Raw genomic sequence first — 22,411 nt, forward strand, 5'->3', positions numbered from 1 at the left:
TTGTAGATATGGCTCGGAAACTGAGGTAGACATGAAAGATCTGAGTTCTATCCCACTGCTGGTTTGAATAAGAGAGTTTGAATGAGAAAGGTTCATTTAACATGGTCAGTGTTCCATGGCAATTCACTGACTGTTTTGGAGTCTGCAAACACAGTCTTAAACCTAGGCAAAGTCGATGAAGCCAGGGAGTTGTAAGAGCCACAAATAGCCCGCGTGGAAAGCATTTACATAAAATACGCACTTTAGCTAATTCATTTATTCAACAAATATATATTGAATGCCTACTGTATGCCATGCTGTGGGCTAAGACCCCTACTTTCTAGAGAATGGAGAACATTTAGAAAACTGAGATGAAGAAACAACCTGTGAATAATAGTACCCAGTTGACTAAAACTTAATTCGATAACCAATAATAGAAAAGTACTGAAACTTTCAAGGCACCATAAAACTCATTGACAAAAATTCTAGAGATGCCAGGAAAAAGGCAGTATGATGAAAACAGCTGAGTAAACTAGAAACATGAGTCAGCCAGGAATATGGGTCTTGCTAACTGGGTAAGTTAGATTGTGCTTGGACACTACTGTGATCTGTGATCCCCTGAATCATGATCAGGATTAATTTTGATTATGATTCAAATCATCACCACAAGTGCTGATCAGTTAATGCTCTAAGAGGAAACAGAGTGTGTCCAAAACATTTCTTTTCATACAAGATATTAGGGCATTCATATGAACCAAAAGTTCATATGTCAAAAGTATTGTCAAAAGTTTAATCAATTCACCAGTCAGTCTTAACTAATGGTAACACTGTTTCCTCAAAAAGAGGTTCATTTAATCTCTGATGCGAATCACATATGCATGTTTGGGATTTCCTTTACGATAGGTTGGAAGTGAAGTGGAAGCTTTGAAACTGCAGGTGACAACCCTGTTTAAGGAGCTTCAAGAGGCTCATATGAAACTCAGTGAAGCTGAGCTAATGAAGAAGAGACTTCAAGAAAAGTAAGAATAAGAGATAAATTTTATCTTCCTTCAAAAAATGTGTATTTTTACAAAATCTATTACTATATAAAAACATAGTTTTGTTACTGTGTTACTGACTAAAAGTAGAGACCTAATTAAAGTACAAATTCAGAAAACACTAATGGTCAGGTTAATGAACAAGTTGATATATAAACATGAAATACTTGTAGTAATGTGGGGTGATGGAGCCCAGGGGACTCTTGGTTCTACTGTTTGGGGACATTTGTTAAGCATATTAGCCTATATGAGGACTTATAAAAAGCAGTGAGCCAGATTTCCTGCTACTTACATGAACTGACAACATTAATGTGAACAAACATAAAGCTGCAAAGAGCAAGAAGAACTTGAGTGAGATTTATCTACAAAAAAATTTCATTTTCCATCAATTATAAATGCCAATGTGTAAGTTGAGAATTTTGCATTTGCTGGTTTCTCTTGATGTAAGAAGGTGTCCAAAATTGAGGAAAGCTAAGTTGATGTTGTTCTTTTGGATTAGTTGGCAAACATATACTATTTGCAGAACAACGTGCACACATGTTTCCTTGGAGTTACACTTCCCAGGGCTGTGCGGTATTATGGTGATCTGGTACAGCATGGTAGCTAATGCTAAGCATTCTGGACAGACAGACCTAGCTTGAAATATGGATCTACAACTTAATTGTGATATTACCTTGGGCAAGTTATTTATTTAACCTCTCTGAGCCTCAGTTTTATCATTTGTAAAATGTATATCATAATGTGTTGTGAGATAATGTTTCACGTGCTTGGCACTACTGCCTTGCCCATAACTACTATTGGTTCATATCTGCTATTATTATATTGAAATTCTTTTTCTGATCTTTACAAGGACTTAGGGCGCTTCCTTTCACCCTATTGAATCTTTGTCAGAAGTCATATTTTTTGTGCTTAACAGAACCCTTTTGAAAATATAAAAGATATCCATGGATCACTATATGAGAAGCACCTTTAGCCAATTACTACTTTGGTTTGTGTCTGAATAACAAAAATATATTTGCATGACTACTTAAAACAATTACTTCAAGTGTGCAGTAGCTTGTGTGATCTTAGATCTGTACTTTTCTATGTTAGACATAAGGGTTCGGAAATACTACTTGCTTCTAGTAAAGAAACAAGGAGGATAAAATATTTTATTTTGTACTGTTAAATCCTTGAAAAATGCAATCCTAAAACCTTTTTTATTTGCTACATAATCTTGGGATTTGTTTAAACGCCACTGAGAGATAAAAGAGTGTTGTTTATCCTCATGAAATTTGGTCTTTCTTAGATGTCAGGCCCTTGAAAGGAAAAATTCTGCAACGCCATCAGAGCAGAATGAAAAGCAAGAGCTTGTTTATAATAACAAAAAGTTAGAGCTGCAGATGGAAAGCATGCGATCAGAAATCAAAATGGAGCAAGCAAAAACAGAAGATGAAAAGTAAGTATGCCGTGATTGAATGACTGCTTGCTAAAAGATAGAATAGCTCTTTTATACAAAATTGGAATTTGGATTTGAGAATAAATTTAAAAATTTTCCCTTTTATTTATTTGAAGGAGTAGTAGGAGACTTTTCTGAGGAGATAAAATTATAGTTTTATGATAACAAAATTATGAAAATTATTTGTAATCTTATCTTGATTTTTCTTTTTTTGGAAAAAAGTATTTTCTTTGAGAGTTAGAAAATGCTTGTAGGTGGTGGGATGGGAAAGGTGAAAGAGAAGATTTTGCTACTTGAGTGTTCAGAAGAAGGTTGGGAGTCAAGGTTTTAAGTTTCTATGTTATGTTCCCAAGATTCCATTTTTCAATTTCTTTTTAAATAGGTCCAAATTAGCCACTCTACAGTTGACACACAACAAGCTTCTTCAAGAATATAATAATGCATTGAAAATAGTTGAAGAACTAAAAAGGAAAGAGGTATTCATAGAAAAAAATTACTTTCATAGCCTAGTAAGGAACAGAAACTATTGAACATTTTATATGTAAAGTAGTTGCGTTAATCTTAAATTAATCTGGTTTGAAAATTGTTTTTCAATTTATAATTGATTTCTTGTGTCTAAGTGCTTATAACTTCTGATGTTCTACGTATGTACAGGCCTACCTTGGAGACATTCGGGGTTCAGTTCCCGACCACCGCAATAAAGCGAGTCACATGAATTTTTTGGTTTCCCAGTGCACGTAAAAGTTACGTTCACACTATACTGTGATCTATTAAGTGTGCAGTAGCATTATGTCTAAAAAAAATGTACATACCTTAATTAAAAAATACTTTAACATACATAAAAATTCATCGAGCTATAAAAAATACCTGATTGCGAAAAAATGCTGACTATCATCTGAACCTTCAGAGAGTTGTAATCTTTTTGCTAGTGGAGGGTTGCCTTCAATTTGTTAAAAACACAGTGTCTGCAAAGCATAATAAAGCGAGTGCAAAAACACAAGGTATGCCTGTATAATGTGCTTTGTGTACAAAGGTGGTGCTAATCTCAGGGCGTTAACTTTTATTTAGCATTTCTCACGGTGGGTGGGTTTATAGGAGAGCTGAGAGCATGAACTTTACTGTGAGTAGTGCATAGTGAGACTGCTGGCTGGGGCTGAGAAGGGCTGTCTGCTGCATGGAACCATTCCAAGGCTAGCTTGCCTGCTGTCAGTAAACTTGAGACCCTGGACTTAGGCTATGACTTAAGTTAGTAATATGCCCAGCATGGTGTGATAATTTTAACACCATGGGTAGACATGGGAGGTGACAGATGTGTTAATTCACCCAGTGGGATGAATCCTTTCACAATGTATATGTATATCAAATCATCACATTTGGACACTTTAATACCTTTTTATTTATTACACATTTTATTGTCAGTTTTACTTCAATAAAGCTGCAATAAATAAAGACAGTGGAAGCTTTGAATTATATCCTTATAAAAATACTTTCTTTTTTCATTTATCCTTTAATAGAATGTTGTTCCTCTCTAGGACCTAGTACATTTTTAATTTAAACATGTTTCTTCTTTTCCACTGACTTCACAAAGTAAGAGTAATGTGAGTGGGAAAATAGTAACCTTAGCAAGTTATAATCTCAGAGATCAGAGTTTGTTATTATTTCTTTTATGTTAGTATTTTCTGTTTTTAATATTGTCTTAAATTAGGAAATGATTATTTGCAAGCCATAAGTTACATGAATACAACTTTTTGAGTAGGTTATCAAAGTTATCATTACTAGTTAACAGAAAATTTAGAGCCAATCATTAAAAAAAATAAACCATCTACTATCTTACTAAAATAGGTTGAATTATTTCAAAACCATTTCTGGAATAAACTTCTCTTTCAGTCAGAAAAAGTGGATAAGGTGATGGTGCAGGAACTAAAAGAAAAACTGGAACTGGCAGAGAAGGCCCTGGCTTCCAAGCAGCTTCAAATGGATGAGATGAAGCAGACTATCGCCATGCAGGAGGAAGACCTGGAAACCATGACAGTTCTTAGGGCGCAGGTAAGCTACATTCTGAAACATGAGCTGAGTGAGGCCAACCCTGCTTACAATCTTAAATGGGAAAGTGATGGTGTTTAAAATATGGTTTTTGTTTTTACATTATTTCTACCAATATGTTTTTTAAAACTTTTTTATTGACGCATATCATGTACATGTGGAGAGTGCACCATACTTTTAAGTGCGTAGCTCAATGAAGTTATCCATTCTACAGTTGATAGATAGTTATTTCCAGTTTGGGGCATTATGATTAATGTTGCTCTGCCATTCTTCTGCATGTCTCTTTGTTCACCTGTCCTTTCATTTCTGTTGGGTACATACCTAGGAGTGGAATTGCGGGTTCATAGAGTATGCGTGTACTGACGTTAACATATAACGTCAGTTTTCCACAGCGGTTGTACCAGTTTTCACTGCCATCAACAGAGTTCCCACTGTTCTACATCTGTACCCACACTTGTATTATCAATAATTTTACTTTTATTTTTTAAAATTCTGGTGGGTATATAATGGTGTCTCATTTAATTTGCACTTCCCTAGTGGCTAATGAGATTGAGTACTTTTTCAAATGTTTACTGGCCTTTTAGGTATCCCTTTTTGTGAAGTGCCCAATCATGTCTTTGCCCATTTTTCTTCTCGTTTGCTGGCTTTTCTCTTGATTTTATAGGAGTTCTCTATATTCACTGCACACTTCTTCACTCTGTGATTTCCTTTTTCACTCATAAAGGTGTCTTTTGATGAATGAAAGTTCTTAATGTTACTGTAGTCCAATTTATCAGTCTTATTATCATTTATGATTAGTACTTTTGTATCCTGTTTAAAAAAACTTTCACTACCTCGAGGCCATGTAGATATTCCCCTATATTGTCTTCTGAAAATTTTATTATTTTGCCTTTTACATTAAGATCTAGAAGCCACCTGGAATTGGCTTTTCTATATGGAGTGAAGTAAGGGTAAAGATTTATGTTTTTTTCCTTTATGAATATCCTGTTGACTTGGCACCATTTATTAAAAAGAGCATCTTTTCTTAAGTACTTTGCTGCCTTCTTTGTCATATATTGTGTCCATGCACCCATGGGTCTATTTCTGGACTCTATCCTGTCCTTTGGGCCTTCTGTATATCCTTGCGTATACCCTTGCTCTGGTACCATACTGTCTTGATTCATTATAAAGCATCAAAAGTTTTGAATTTTGGTAGAATAAGTCTTCTTACCTCATTGACATTCTTCAACAGGACTTTAGGTCTTCCTTTGCTTTGTCATATAAATTTTATAATCCACTTGGTATTTTCCATATACACAGAAAAACTTACTAGGGTTTTGATTAGAAATATATTAAATATATGTAAATGAATTTGGAGATAATGGATATCTTTACAACACTGGTTCTTTCAATCCATGAGTATGGCATATCTTCTTTAATTCTACTCAGTGATATTTTTAATCTTAGTAGAGATTTTGTTCTTTTACTAAGATTATTCCTAGATAGTTTATATTTTGATGATACTATTATAGATACCATTATTTTAAAACTTCATTTTCTAAGAGTTGCTGTTATATAGAAACGCTTTGTATGCAATAAACGTTCTCAACTCACATTTTAATTCTAATAATATTTCTTAATTTTTTTTAACTTTGTATATTAATTATATCATTTGAATAATGACAGGGTTTTGTTTTTGTTTTTGTCCTTTCCAGTTCTACTTTTTATTTCTTTTTCTTGCCTTATTGCATTGGCTGGGACCCCAGTCCCATATTATTAACATATAACTATGGAGATGCCAGGCAGTCTTGCCTCTCGCAGTCTCAGAGGCTATGCTTTCAACATTTCACTATTAAGTGTGTGATGTTTGCTATAGGCTTTTTGTAGACATCACTTATCAGATTTATGAAATTTCCTTCTATCCTCATTTGCCAAAAATTGTTATTTTGAATGGATGTTGAATTTTGTTTAGGAAATGTTTTTGCTTCATATAATGCTATAATTAGATCATTATATGCTTTTTCCTTTATTAATGTAAATCTCATTCATTTTTAAAATATTAAACTTTGCATTACTTGAATTGTCCTCTGTATATATTGCCAAATTTGGTTTGCTCATATTTTGCTTCGCATTTTTTTGTTTCTATATTCTTAAGATTGGCCTAGAATTTTCCTTTTGTTAATGTCCTTGTCAGGATTTGATATAAGGGTTAAGCTGGCCTCATAAAAACAAGTTAAGGCACATTTCTTCTTTTATTGTTCTGTGGGAGAATTGTATACAGTTGGCTTATTGTGACTGTTTCAGCTCATTCTGATTACTGATCAGTGGAGCACTTCAAGGAGAGTTTATGAGTGAGAATACATCCTGCTTGAGATGGAAGATCACAAAAAAGGGGAGGGAAACCTTTTTCTTTTTAAATAACTAGAGATCTCAGAAGTAGTTTCAGGTACTAAAATGTTTTTATTTCTGAATTATATAAATAATACTATTCATTATACTATAACATTTTTAGACTATACAAAAATGTAGAAAGTAGAAAGTGGAACTCTAACTCCCCCGAATTTCATATTGGTGAGTGTATAGTTAAGTTTCTTCTGTTTTTATTTTGTTTGTTTGCTTAATTAAAAATGGGATCACACTATACCTTTTATACTACAACATTTTTACTCATGATATGTCTTGGACATATCTCCTTGTTATTACTCACAGCCATGTGTTATTTTGTTAATGGTTACACAGTATTCTAAACTGTGCATTACCATGATTTACCAGTCTTCTACTGATAGACATCTAGGTTGTACCAATATTTTTGTTATCAACAATGCTGAACTGAACATGTCTTTGTATGTATGTCTTTGTGCACTTGTGGTCCCTGTAGTAAGACATAAAAGTAGAATGGTTGGGTCATTGGGTACGCCTGTTTTCAAGTCAAATAAGTATTATTACTAAGTTACCTTCCAAAAATGCACAACCAAAATTATTCTCTTACCAAAAGTAGATGAGTGCTCCTATTTCCCCACATCTTTGCATCATTTTTCAAAATGTTTCCTAATCTGATAAACAGATTATTTTTAACAATGTCAATAGTTTATTATTCCCTACATTCATAACTCATTTCCAGCTGCCCAGAGCAGCCAACCCAGGGAAATATGGAGGTGGTTGATTGGACTTAGGGCTTTAATTTTATTGCTACAGGAATAGAATCTCAACCTGCGCTCTTTATAGCATTTCCTTTGTTTCGGTACCTCATGATGCCATAGTTGTGTACTTCTGCCACATTCTGCATCTATAGTATGTCAGACAAGTGTTCTCACTGCTGGGGATATAGGAATGGGCAAAACAAAGACCCAGTTCTTACTGGCTCAAAGCTAATAAGGGATAGAAGTGAGACTCTGACTTGAATTTGGGTCTGACTCAAAAAAACCCATGATCCCTCCCTCAATGAAACTGTGAAATATTGGATTACTTGCAAATGGCAGGAAGTCCTTTAAAACGATTTCTTTATTACATACATCTTTGTAACTACAATTGTGAATATTTAAAATTTTATCAATTTTATTTAGAGAAGTAATTAAAGATTTAGATTTAAAGATTTAATTAAAGATTTAAAGATAATTAAAGATTTAAAAATTTAAATTAAAGTAATTAAAGATTTAAAGATTTAGAGAATTAAAGATTAAAATTTTTATCCAAGAACCACTACATTTGAAAAGAAAAAACAAATTTTAAATATAGAAAATTAAAAACTGGTATTGGAATAATGCTCAATTCACTATTAAGTAGTTCATTTTTACAGTTTTGTAACTGAAGAAATTACTCTCATGGCATAATATTTATCAATTTCTAGGTAACAAATTATGCTCCAAACTTAGCAGCCAAAACAATAAGCATCTGTTATCTCACACACTTTCTATCGGTCAGGAGTCTAGGAGCAGCTTAGCAGGGTGATTCTGGCTCAGGGTCTCTCATGAGGCTGCATTCAAGACTAGAAGATCCATTTCCAAGATGGTTCACATGGCTGTAGGTGGGAGGCCCACATATGAGTCTCTCCACATGGCTGCTTCAGCACCCTCATGATATGACAGCCACTAACTTCCCCAAGAGCAAGTGGTCCAGGAGAGAACAAGGCAGAAGCCAGAGCATCTTTTATGACCTACTCTCAGAAGCCACACACCTAGTAGTTGCACAGGTTGGCCCTATTCATTGTGGGAGGGGACCACAGAGATTAAGAATACCAAGAGGTGAGGATCACTGGAGCCATCTTGGAGGCTGGCAGCCACTGTGGGAAGAGACATGGTATATGGAAGAGTCCGTGGTATGTGGGCTTCAAATGAGTTCAAATGCCTATTTGACCATTTAACTAATTTCCCCAAGATTAAGTGCTATTAAACTTGCAAATGTGAAATGAACATAGCAATTCTACATTCCCAGGATTTTTGATAAAGTGAAATAAGATAGTCAACATAGAACCTCGCACAGAATTCAATAAATAGCATCTAATTATTATTATTATTACTGTTTTGAATTTAGCTTAAGGCCAGCCTTCATAAATATACCTGACAGAAAAAATAAACCATTTACTATCTTAAGTTAATCCAGAATATTACTTTTTAAAAAGAAACCAGAGAATTTTACTGACTTGATAGAATGTACAGTACTTAAACCACCTATATCAGGGTAATTGCCAGGTTCTAACCATGTAAAGCACACACACACATATACAACTTGTGTCTTCTACTTGAAGATAGTTGGAAAGTCATGGTCACTATACTGGTTTCTAGCAGGAACCTGCACCCGTCATTTACAAGGTATATCTCAGGCTGCAGCCCTGCCTCTTCACCTGATCGACAGGTGAGCTGTAGAGAATCTACATCGCATAGACAGTAACTTCTGTGTCTTTCTTCTTCAAACAGATGGAGGTTTACTGTTCGGACTTTCATGCTGAAAGAGCAGCAAGAGAGAAGATTCATGAAGAAAAGGAGCAACTGGCATTGCAGTTGGCAATTTTGCTGAAAGACAATAATGCTTTCGAAGATGGAGACAGGTAAGGTGAGGGGAAGACTTAGCACATTTCAGCGTGGGCTCTAGGAGATGTTTCCTAATCTGAGCTACACGTATAAGAGTCACTCTGAATCTACTTCACTTGATTGTGTTCCTAACGTTTAGTTTGACTGACAAGGCTTGACAGTGTCTTGTGGGAACATGATCAAGTTCTTTGCTTTTAGATAAGCTATAAAAACATGACATTATGAATTTCGAAGTCATATCTTGCCATTGTCATGAATGAAATAGTCCTAACTCTTTAATTCTGCAATACGTCTTAAAAGAAAATACTGCTAAAATTACTTCTGTCTTTTAAATTTTCATTTTGAGAAAAATTTGAAATAGAAATAGAAAAATATAGAGAATAAAACACACACCAACATGTATCCCATCCAGAACTGACAGTTATTTACTTAAAGTATATTTGTATTAAAAAAGGAGTTATAGATGACGTTGAAGTCTTTTTGTTTCCCATCCCTCATTATATTCCTCTCTTCCCTTTCCCATAATTCCCATAATGAATTCGTTAGGCGGCATCCCCATCTGTTGTATACTTTTACATATATACATATCTATGTAATATCTTAAATCAAAATCATACTGATTTCGGTGCACTTAAGTTACAAAATGATCACTGTAAGTATTGTTTTGCAACTCACTTTACATAACATTGTGATTTTGAATTCTGTTATGTATACTCATATGCAGATTTAATTCATTCGTTTCCATTCCCCTATCAATGGACAGTTTGGTTGTTTCCTAACAGATTTTTTAGATCTTAATTGTTATTTACTTTTACTGTATCATGTCCTAGTGCCAATAATATTTACAACGCAAGTTAATCTAAAGTTCTGGTTTCTGTGCACCTCAGCCTTATAGTTCAGCTCTTTTTTTTCCTCATACTTCTGTTGAATGTCTGCTTAACGTTTCATATTTCAGGGTTTTAGACTATCATATTTCAGGGTTTTAGAATGTTGCTTTTAATCCCAGTAGGCAGTCTTTGATGGAAATGCAGAGCCGTCATGGGGCGAGAACCAGTGACCCCGACCAGCAGGCTTACCTCGTTCAAAGAGGTGAGTCATGTGTGATTCTAGGTTTTCAAAGTAGATGCTTGAAAAAAAAATTCCACTACATCCTATATAAGGGATTCCAAATCGAGCTGCCAAAAATATAACACCCATCAGTCTTACTTCCACAGTACACTGATCTGCATACATTACCTAAAGAATCCAGACCAGACTTCACGCCAGCACTAAGGCCTGCCATAGCCAAACTTCTATGCCTTCTGTCACTCAATTTCCCCACCGAAATTAGTCACCGGAATGACTCCTTGTTCCTGGCACTTGCCTTATGCTTGTATACCTGTATGTACTTGCCTCTCACCTAGATGCCCTTCCCTCACTCACATCCTTATTTTCCCCAATCTTTCCAATGAACTCTTACCCATCTGTAAAACCCATTTCAAATACCACATCTGTGAATCCAACAGAATGTAACCTCTCCCTCCTGAATTTCCAAAGCATTTTATTCCTGTTTTAGTACTACCTGCTATTTATATTATAATTACTTACTTATTCTAAATGTGCATTTAAGTCTCTTTTAAATAAGCTCCCTCAGAGCTTGTATCTTCACCGACTACCTGGTGTTATGCACATAATAATGTTACCATTTACTGAGAGTTTACTATGCGTGGTGTGCGTGGCCGCTGTGCTGATCACTTCATACACATTATTTCATGTGATGCTCACAAAAGTCCATCAGGTATATGTTACATTACCACCATCTTCCAGAAGACAAGGTTAAATAACTCAGGACCACAAAGCTAGTTACAGGCAGAACTGGACATGGAATCCAAGCCTCTCTGACTCTTAAGTACTACACAGCATTTCATAGAATATATTATCACTTAATTATGTACTACATCCAGATTTTAATTTCCAGAGTGAAATTGATTATGACACTACTTAAAAGTATTGTGCTGTGTTTATTATATGATTTTAATATGCTAGTAATAATGTTCTGTAATTTATAATAAATCACTGTCTTAATAGTACTGAAAGGGAAGTGTTATCCTTGATACTAGATTTGAAAATAAAAAACAAAACTCAAAAGATCAAAGACTGATGTGGCAAGAATAAAAGTTAATAGCAATGCCAGAAAGAAAATTCTGGGTTTAGGATGCCATCCTGAATTTCACATAAAACTGAATCTTTAATATTTTTATAGTGCTGGACCAGTCTAAGTCCCTTCCACAGACCAACTGACTATTGAAATGGAACTACATCACAATGTTATCAGCAGCATGGAGATAATATTAATATGTATAGTTAACTGTTAAATCTTGGGGAAATTTCTCTAAGTATCCCTTTTACCTCCCATCTCCCCTGGTGCCCCCACCAAAGTTCTTTTACAGGGGAAAAAATAGGCTAAAGTAAATATTAGAGATAGTAATTCAGGCTACAAGTAAACATAGTATTCATGGGACATACGCAGAGGTAGCAGCCTATGAACTGACATAAATGTTAGCCTCAGGTATTTTTTAGCATCAATAGTAAAGCTACATTCTCCTCTGCATATACCCACTTGAGCACTGCCATGCATTTTCTGTAATCTGATTTTAAATTTCCTAGGAAGATCAATACACCTCATATCTAGAAGTATCTATACAATTGTCTTGGGTCAAAAAGGGCAATCTCTTGTACCTGGATTTGTTAGGGGAAGATTGTCCTTCATCATAACTATATAAGGCAAATGCCTATTTACATTAAAAGGGAAAAGGACTGGTCAAAGACTCTGACTTATATTTATAATCTAAAAATCATCACAAAGTGCAAATTTATTCATAATTATCCTAATAAGCTTTTTTGTCTTATAAAAAACAATATTTCAGAGATGAGCTTAAGATTTTTTTCTTTTAGTTTCCTAACAAAGCTGCCTTAAGCCAGAGCCCCTCTCGATGTATTTCGTCATTATTGTCATCAGTAGCCATCTAAGAGTCTACCCTGGTCTAAGACACTTGGCTCAGCACAGGGGACCAAATGGGCGTTAGGCATGGTCAGATCTGTGGGGGCTTTGAAGCCAGGATTCAGACAAGGAGGGGGTGAGAATGAAAGGGCAAAGGCGGGAATGCATGTGAGGTGTTAACAATGAAAACTGCCTGAGCTTATTTTATAGTGAAGAGCCAGCGGGGAGAGGGAATCTGTTAGCCAACTGATACAACAGCCCCAGGCGGAGTCTTGAAACCTAGACCAGGACAAAAAGAAAGGTACAAATGGATGCAATAGAGTTTAAAGTGAAGAGTCAACAGTGCCTGGTGGGTTGCTGGTTGTCATCTAGACAAGGGTTTGGCAAATTGCAGCCCACAGGCCAAATCTGCTTTGTCACCTTGTCACCTGTTTTTATAAATAGTTTTATTGGAACATAGTTCTGCCCTTTTGTTGACATAGTGTCATAGGGCTTCTTTCATACTACAATGGCAGAGTTGAGTAGTTTTGACAGAAATTATATGACCTGCAAAGACTGAAATATTTACTCTCTGGTCCTTTACAGAAAAAGTTTATTGACCCCTAATCTAGAACAACGAAACCATTAGAAAGCTCCCTAAATCAGAAATCACGCCTTGTGATCAGTCTTTCTGTTCAAGGGTGCTTCTAAAATTTGCTGAACACAAACTATCTGTAATAGTCTCACATATTATTCAATTCATATAATATGTTCAAAATCAAATAACCATGTTAAAGGTTACCTCTACTGTCATCCTCCAAAAACAAGCATTTTGGGGGCTGAATGAGTCTGGAGACCTGGGAGGAGACTCTAAAAAACCACAGTGGCTTGCTTCCATCCAGACATGTCAGATCAGGGAGTTGCCCCAGGAGTCCAAAGTCATTTCCAGCATCCATCACCATTTGCACATGTGAGACTCACCTAGAGTCAAGGCTTAATTCGAGCATTCTTTGATTTAGACTTGATCCTCGGTCCAACTCCAAAATCGGGGGAAATGACAGGATTCATTCTTCAATTCTTTTTCCTCACTTACTTTGCCTGGATAACCCTTACACATTCTTAAGTCTCTCTCAAGTGGAATTGGTCTCAACCAGGGGGGCTGTCTGCACAGAGCAATCTGAGCCAGGTGCCTTTCTCTGTCCTGTCACTCCACCACCTTGTGTATGACACAGCCATGCACTTCCCTCATGCACTGCACTGTTACTTTTCTTGTTTGACACCCTATCATGTCTGTATTTTTCTTTTCCATTTCACAGGGTGCTCAAAATTACCTGCTGAATGAACGTAATTATTGTCCCTGCGTCTGAGCAGGTACATACTGTTAAAGGATCCCCCCTAGTACATACTGTGGGGATCCCCCTCTCCATGCTACCTCTGCTCATGATTTTCCCCACAATCTCTCCTCCTCTTTAGCTTATACCCTCATCTACCTCTTACCTTCTCTCAAATATTCTAGTTTCTACTAGAACATGTTTTGCCCTGTATCTAGAAGTGAAACCATATATTTTCACATACCTAGAACCTAAAAGAGAGCCTAAATCCTAAAATAATAGGGAAGTGGGTAGTATTTTTGGAAACACTCTCTGTGTGTTAAAGTTAAAGACAGAAATAACCTGGATTCACTTCCCACTAGGTATTGATTACAAAGTTTAACTGGTGTTAAAATTAACATCTGTTACTCAAATTAATAAAAGAAAACTGTTTACAACATGGAAGGAATGGCGTAACATTTCATTTAATGCTTGTTCCCAGGAGCTGAGGATAGGAACTGGCGGCAACAGCAACAACAGAATATGCCGATTCATTCTTGCCCCAAATGTGGAGAACTTCTGCCTGACATAGATACATTACAGATTCACGTCATGGACTGCATCATTTAAGTGCTGACATTTCACCTCCCCAACCTGTTGGTCAATGTCAGATTTTTTCCTCCAAGAGTTGTACTTTTGTGTTGTTTTCACTTAAATATTTTTGCTCATTATGTTTGTTTTAGGAGACAGAAAATTGGTATGTTCCACGTAGGACATTTTTTGCGTATTTCCATAAACTCGCACAGTAGAATCCTTAGCATACCACTCTCCTGATAATAGAGTCATTTTTTTTTTTAATGTTCAGTTTATGTGAGCACTGACTGTTCATGTAGTTAATTAGCGTGTAACGTCATGGGACGGAGTAAATGTAATTAAATGGAAGATGCCTCACTTATAAACCTTAAGAACCTTTTAAGGAGGCAGGAAAAATGAAGTGGTCACAGATTTCATAAAGAAAAATGTCTTCAAAATATTTCTGAAATAAATTATATTGTTATTTTTCTTAATTCATTTAAGACAAATCTGTTTGGGGCTGTGTGCATATGTGTATGTTGTAGTTTTATTGCAGCCACAGTAATTGTACTAAAGTTAGGAATGATGTGGCTCTTTTCATGTGAGCACTGTGAGCTTTTACTTGATCGTCAGGACAAAGGGAAAAAATACTGGCACACATGAAGTAGATTCATTGGATTTGACATAACCATTCAGAGGACAAAGAAGTTATCTTTGTTCTTTCATTGTGCTGTAGGTTTGTGGGCTTGTACAATAGAGAGTTTATTCATTTCTAAAAAGTACAGCTATTTATTCATTTTCTTCCTGAATCAGACTATATATTCATAATCACAAAAATAGTTATTGCAAAATAAAATTTTGCTTTTGAATCTTTCATACTGTTCATATGTGACTGGCTAATTTCATAGAATGTATTTTCTGGATTCAGCTTCATATAAGCTTATTACTTAATTTAGATCTGTTTTGTTAATTCTATGACTAAGAGCAAATTCTTTTAGTAGAGAACCGTATGTGCTGTTTGAATTAGAAATTGTTCTTGCCAAGGAGGTGAAAAGATAGGATATGCCATATTTTATAAACGTATAGTTTACTGAGATTAGCTAATACTGGGTCAGCCATAAAAATAAACAATGATCTTATGCATCTAGATCCTAAAACATTTAAGAGAAAATTAAAATATCTCTTCTATTTGGCTATGTCCTAAGAATCTCTCCTAGATGAACTTGATTTAATACACACACACACACACACACACACACACACACACACATAGAATCAAACAGGGAATCAAACAGGAATCAAAATATATCTTCATTAGCCCTAAATATATAATCGAAATATCTAAATATATAATATAATCTAAAATCCAAATACATAATAATATATAATCAAAATATATCTTCATTAGCCCTAAAAAATGAAATAGGTATAAATCTAATCAAATGTGTACAAGAGCTGATGAAAGAACTCAAAGAACTAAGTAAATGGGGAGATATTCCACATTCATGTATAGTGAGACTCAATATTGTCAAGATGTCAGTTCTTCCCAATCTGATCTATAGATTCAATGCAATCTCAATCAAAATCCGAACGAGTTATTTTGCAGATATCAACAAACTGATTCTAAAATTTATAGAGAGAGGCCAAAGACCCAGAATGACCAACACAGTATCGCAGGAGAAGAACCAAATTGGAGGACACTGCACGACTTTAAGAATTACAATAAAGCTATAGTAATCAAGACTGTGGTGTTGGTGAAAGAATAGGCAGATATATCAGTGAAACAGAATAGAGAGAATAGAGAGCCCAGAAATAGACCCTGATAGTCAACTGGTCTTTGACAAAGGAGAAAAAGACAATTAAATGAAGAAAGATTGTATTTTTAACAAATGGTGTTGGAACAACTGGACATCCACATGCAACAAAAAATTGAATCTAGATAGAGACCTTACACCTTAAATAAAAGCTAACTCAAGCCACAGACTGGGAATAAATCTTTACAAAACAGATATCTGATGGACTAGTACCCAAAATATACAAAGAACTCTCAAAACTCAACAGTAAGAAAATAACCCAATTTAAAAATGGGCAAAAGATAACTGATACCTCACCAAAGAAAATATACAGATGGCAAATAAGCATAGGAAAAGATGGTCAACATCATATGTCATTAGGGAAATGCGAATTAAAATGAGATACCACCACATACTTATTAAATGGCTAAACTCTAAAACAATAACACCAAATGCTGATGAGGATATGGAAACAACAGGGACTCTAGTTTATTGCGGGTGAACATGCAAAATAGTACTTTGGAAGACAGTTTGACAGTTTCTTGCAAAACCAAGCATGCAATCCTTGACATTTACCCAAATGAACTGAAAACTTATGTCCACACAAAACCTGCACATGAATGTTTTTAACAGCTTTATTCATAATTGCCAAAACTTGGAAGCAACCAAGATGTCCTTCAGTAGGTAAATGGATAAACTGGTACATTCAGATAATGGAATATTATTCAGTACTGAAAAGGAATGGGCTATCAAACCACAAAAATACATGGATGAACCTTAAATACATATTGCAAGTGAAAGAAGCTAATCTGAAAAGGCTACATACTGTATGATTCCAACTATATGACATTCTGGAAAAGGCAAAACTGTGGAGACAGTAAAAGAATTAGTGGTTGCCAGGAGTTTGTGGGGAAGGAGGGAAGAATAGATAAAAGCACAGAATTTTTAGGACAGTGAAACTGTTCTGCATGATACTGTTATTGTGGATACATTTGTCAAAACCCATTGAGTGTATAACATAAAGAGTGAACCCTAATGTAAACTATGGACTTCAGTTAATAATAATGTATCAATATTGGCTCATCACTTGTAACAAATGTCCCATACTAATGCAAGATGTTATAATAGGGGGGATTGTGTCTGGAAGGGGCTTTACGGGGACTCTGTTCTTTACACTGCATTTTTCTGTAATCCTATAATCTGCTCTAAAAGATAAAGTCTATTATTTTCTAAAAAATGAGAAAAATAACAACTTTGAACTATAATATTTAATATGAACGTACATAAAATTTATTGTGTATACCCTATTCTTGTGAAGATTGGCTAGCACTTCCAGTTGACCCCATAATGAAAGTGCTAACTTGGAATTGACTATAGTGAAATATCAAATTTATTATGCCATCATTAATTCAATAGAGGAAAGCTGATATAGCAGCTAGTTAAGTGTATGAACCAATATTCAAATAACTTAGTGGAACAACAAAAGGTACCCAAATTGCTTTGCTATGAAAGGCAAATAAAAAGTAGAGAGAATTTAACGATCTTTTTTGGCACCCTTTGACTTACATAGTTGATCATTTTATTGAAATAATATGTACTCTTGCAATGAAAATTTAGTCATTGCTGAGTAATTTAAGTTTTATCTTTTCTAGCTAAGTAATTGCAAAGACGTGAACTATAATACAAAAAGTATTGATTCAGGAACCCTCAATTAGTAGACAGATTTATGTAGCAATTTTGTCCTTCAAATATATGGAGCCATGATTATGGGTAGTTTTTTTACATATTTAAAATATATATTGGTTATTAACCCAGCAAAACCAAGAAGGAATGTGTTGAACATTCTAAGTGAGTTCATTGAAACCACCAAGGCTAGATTTTTTTCTTGGCTCCCTTTCAGAAAACACCAGTTGAGGTAACTAGATGGAGGAACATAATTCTGCTGTTTCAACCTTTAGTTGGTTGAAAAGAGACATTTATTTGGGCAGTAAAGACAATATTCTGTTATGAAAAATCAAGGAGCCTGGGTTTTCCTCATTCTCAGAAGGGCCACTGATCTCTAAGTACAGGGTTGCCTCTGAGCAGGGATAACATTTTTCTTAGTACAGGGTCCTTGTCCAGTAGTTGAAAAAATTCAAGTTTGGGATAAGACTCCAGAGAGTTCTGCACCATGGAACATGGAAGGTGTAAACAGATATCTACAGTGTGTGTTTAGTGGGGTGGATGGGGGGAGCTGTGGAAACCATCTATTTCTCCCAGTAGGTCTGGTTTTCTGATTTTGAATAACATTGTTTCCTGCTGGGGCTAAAGATGGAAGAATTGATTTAAGCATCTGGTGTATTAACCAGGTAAACATACTCAAATATTCTGCTTCTACAGACTTGAGAGAACTCAACTGCATTCACTAAACCTATACCTGAAGCCCTGATCGTCCCCCTGTCTTCAACCACAATTCTAAAGGTACCTGCTGAAATATCCACAGCATCCCCTCAGCCTGAACTCATCATCTCTCCTCTGTCCAAAACAAGCTCCTCCTTTACACTTCTAGTCCATTTCTATAATTCTGCCAGTCTCCCAGGTATTGCCAATATGGCCATTGTCCTCTCCTTTTCCCACCAAAGGTAACTTTTCTTTGGGCAGTTACCAAAGCAGATAGGTTTTCCTTCAGAATATATTTCCTATTTGTCCTTCCCTTCAACTTTTATAGTCTGGGACTATCATAATTTTCTATTGAGATTCTCTGCCTCCAGTTTCTGGGATATGCAGTTGCTGTGCACCTGTCTTTATTAACTTAACCTTCCTAAGCAATGCCTTATAAAGTCTCCCTAAAGCAATGCCTTACTACTTATAAACTAGTAAGAACATAAGATGATACACATCTAATGCTTACGTGTGCTGAGCACACTATGCATATTTTCAAGTTTTTCTCATTAATCCTCACAATGCCCTATGAAATAACTATTACTGTCCATTTTTCAAGTGAGTAAGTTGAGGCACTGAGAGGTTAGGCAATTTACTCAAGGTTGCACAGTTACCGTGTTTCCCCCAAAATAAGACCGGGTTGTATATTAATTTTTGCTCCAAAAGACACATTAGGGCTTATGTTCAGGGGATGTCATCCTGAAAAATCATGCTAGGGCTTCTTTTAAGCTTAGGTCTTATTTTCCGGGAAACACGGTAGTATGTGGCAGTGAAAAATCTTGCAGTCTCAACTCCAGAGCCTAAGCACATGGCGACACTTTTCCTCTATACATCTGCCTTCCTCCCCCACCTGCTCAAACACGGTCTTTTCACTGCTTACCGAAGTTCTTGCCCTCGAGTCCATCATCTTCCATACAATTCGTTTTACCTACTTTTTTTTAATGTTTCTACCTCGTCTCCTGTTATCTCCTCTCCAGCAAGACTGGCGTTCATTAGTAATTACCTTATGTTACACATACGTCACATCTCCCAAATTAGACAGTAAATTCCTAGAATGCGGACCAAGTCTTTGTTCCTGTTATACCTGAGGTAAATTGAAAACGAGGCTCAGGATTGGATGACATGGTCCCGGAGAATGTTAGGAATTGAGCTCTGACCTCATGTAAAAATACCATACAGGAATATACTTACATTTCGCGGCGCTGGAGGGCGCCAGAACATTTTTATCTTACCTAAAGGAGCCTCAAGATTTGCCGACCGGAAGTTCCCTTGCCCCAACAAAGAGGGCGCCCGGTCACGTGAACCAATCAGATTGCTCTACGAAAGGCGTGTCTCGCGCCCTTTCTCAAAGGTCGATGTCTCCTCGACCTCTGACGTAGCCAATCAGCGCGACGCAAAGCCGGCGTGCGTCAACGTCAGAGGCGAGGGTGGAGTCAACTTGGAATTTTGGCGCGTCTGGTAGTAGAAAGAGAAGGGGTGTTGAGCCGGGTAAGACGTGGGGTCTGGGTGTGTGGGTGGCCCTTGGGAGGCTCGGGAGAGCGGGCGCCACCCGCGTCTGCGGGAGAGGTTGGAGAGCGAGGGGCGCGGAAGCCGCGGGCGCCCCGGTGGGCGAGACGGGAAGCCGGGGTGGCTTCGGGCGAGCGCCAGGCTGTCGCGACCGGGAGGTTCGAGGGCTAAGGAGTTGCGGGGCACTTCAGAAATTCATCGTGAGGTGCCGTCTACTCTATTTAAGGGACCATGTTATTTCTTTTTGAAAGGAACATTTTAAAACGACTTCAAATGCATGCCTTTTGGAGTTCTTTTATTCATTCATTTTCTAAGTCATGATTTACTAATAATTATTGAATACGTGCGATGTACGGGACTCCAAACACACATTACTTCTGCCCTCCCTGTGAAGTTTGCAGTCTAAAGAGGATAACAGAGGGGTGGCCCGTTCGCTCAGTTGGTCAGAGAGTGGTGCTAATAACACCAGGTTTCCGGTTCGATCCCCGAATGGGCCACTGTGAGCGGCGCCTTCCTTAAATAAATACATACATACATACGTAGAGAGAGAGAGAGATAAGATAGATAAAGAGGATAACAGATAACAAGCAAGTATACGATAGTGGAATGAAAAGGGTAAGATGACAGGGTGTCGGTGGGACCTAGCCAGATAGACAGAGTGGTCTGGAAAGGCTTAGAAAAACTGACAGTCAGGCGGAGACTGAAGGGTGAGAAGGAGCTAGGGAAGAACTTTTCAAAGTGCCTGAGGCGTGAGAGGACTTAGTGTGTTCAGGAAGTTGCATGCAGGCTGCTAATCTTAGTGAAACTTGTTTGGAAGATGGGTGGAGTTGGGTGGAGTGGATGCACAGAAAAGATGAGGAAGTAGAAGTAGGCAAGAGAGAGCGTACCCATTGCCTCATAGGCTTTGGAACTTTTGTTCTAAGGGCAATGGGAAATCATTAAAGAATTCTTATTGAAGGAAAACCATGATCAGATTTATGTTTCTAAACGATTACTAGGGAAAGAAAAGATTGCTGTGGCTGTTCTGTGGAGAATAGATTACACAGAGCCAAAGAGACCTATACAGGAGGCAAATGCAGGAGTCCAATTAAAAGATTGACGGTAGCTTGGACTAGGCTTTTGGCGGTAAAGTTGGGGAGAAGTGGAGATTTGAACAATATTGTGGAGATAGAACCCATAGCACTTGTCTGTTGGCCCTAAATGTGAGGATGAGGAAGTGCATGTGTGTGTCTGGGCAGAAAGGGTGGTTGGTTATAGAAATGAACAAGTTTCCTCCTCCTTAACCGGCAAGGAGCTTACAATCCAGCAGATTCCCCAATAGATAGATAACACAGTAATACTCTTCACCATTTTTGTCTCATCCATGTGGTCTAGTATCACACAAATTCCGCACCTCACCCAAGTTTCTATAACCATAGTTTGAAGACAAGAAAAAGAGGATTGCTTCCATACCACCGCGTTTCCCTGAAAATAAGACCTAGCTGGACCATCAGCTCTAATGCGTCTTTGGGAGCAAAAATTAATATAAGACCCGGTCTTATTTTACTATAACATAAGACCGGGTCTTATATAATATAACGTAATGTAATATAATACTGGGTCTTATATTAATTTTTGCTCCAAAAGATGCATTAGAGCTGATGGTCCAGCTAGGTCTTATTTTTGGGGAAACAGTAGGAGGAAAATGGTGTTGGCGGTGAGGGTGAGAAATGGTCAGGTTCTGGGTAAATCCTATAGTTAGAGCCCCTAGGATGTGTAGGATTCTGGAATTTTTGGATGAGCAGTGTGAGAGCGAGAGAAACAAGAGTGACTTTTCTAATGATGATTTCACACAGCTGAGATTCTGCATTACTGCTGTCTTCTGGGCTCCTGATCCTCCTTCAAAGTTCTTTCTCACCACTGTTCCTAGACAGCATGGACGGTAAGTCCTGGCACTTTTTTCAATTTTTCTTTGTTTTTGGAAAACTACCCTTTTGTGCGTGGATTTGTTATTCTTTTTGCAAAATGGTGAAATAGCTACCTCCTTCTCAAGTATTGTCTGAGTGGTTCAGTCAGTATATGCTAGTTGTTTTAATCAGGTGGGATTTGAGACACCTGGCAGCAGTGATTATCTTTCACGATCATGATAGTTGGCACGTACTCACAATGTGCCAAACTGCTCTACGATTCTTAATCATATTAACCGACTTAATCCTCGCGGCAACCGTGTTTTATAGACAGAAAAACTGATGTTCAGGATCTTGTGAAGCTGTCAGAGAAGGGATTGGAACTCAGGCAAGTCTGACTTCAGAGTTCACATTTTGATACTGAAATCTGCTGAAGTGGTTTTAGTCTCGCTTTGACATA

The 22,411-nt window shown here is 36.8% G+C and overlaps 2 protein-coding genes across 8 annotated transcripts in view; both read left to right on the forward strand.

Moving 5' to 3' along the window:
• The window catches only part of OPTN (optineurin), a 39,849-nt gene extending 24,628 nt beyond the window's left edge, over window positions 1-15,221 (forward strand). For 4 of the 7 annotated variants that reach the window (XM_033100537.1, XM_033100536.1, XM_033100535.1 and 1 more), the window contains 8 exons: window positions 883-998; window positions 2,305-2,454; window positions 2,837-2,930; window positions 3,109-3,156; window positions 4,342-4,500; window positions 9,390-9,520; window positions 10,510-10,592; window positions 14,275-15,221. In XM_033100537.1, coding sequence (XP_032956428.1) covers window positions 883-998; window positions 2,305-2,454; window positions 2,837-2,930; window positions 3,109-3,156; window positions 4,342-4,500; window positions 9,390-9,520; window positions 10,510-10,592; window positions 14,275-14,402 — 909 coding nt within the window. In that variant the 3' untranslated portion in view covers window positions 14,403-15,221. The remainder of the gene's footprint in view (window positions 1-882; window positions 999-2,304; window positions 2,455-2,836; window positions 2,931-3,108; window positions 3,157-4,341; window positions 4,501-9,389; window positions 9,521-10,509; window positions 10,593-14,274) is intronic. The other 3 variants (XM_033100539.1, XM_033100542.1, XM_033100541.1) reach the window with 3 other exon arrangements.
• A 4,692-nt stretch (window positions 15,222-19,913) lies between these two features.
• MCM10 (minichromosome maintenance 10 replication initiation factor) overlaps window positions 19,914-22,411 on the forward strand; it is a 34,722-nt gene continuing 32,224 nt past the window's right edge. Inside the window, 2 exon segments of the mRNA XM_033100562.1 lie at window positions 19,914-20,047; window positions 21,901-21,986. Coding sequence (XP_032956453.1) covers window positions 21,980-21,986 — 7 coding nt within the window. The 5' untranslated portion in view covers window positions 19,914-20,047; window positions 21,901-21,979.

The sequence above is a fragment of the Rhinolophus ferrumequinum genome (genome assembly GCF_004115265.2).
Source record: "Rhinolophus ferrumequinum isolate MPI-CBG mRhiFer1 chromosome 5 unlocalized genomic scaffold, mRhiFer1_v1.p scaffold_110_arrow_ctg1, whole genome shotgun sequence".
Lineage (NCBI taxonomy): Eukaryota > Metazoa > Chordata > Mammalia > Chiroptera > Rhinolophidae > Rhinolophus > Rhinolophus ferrumequinum.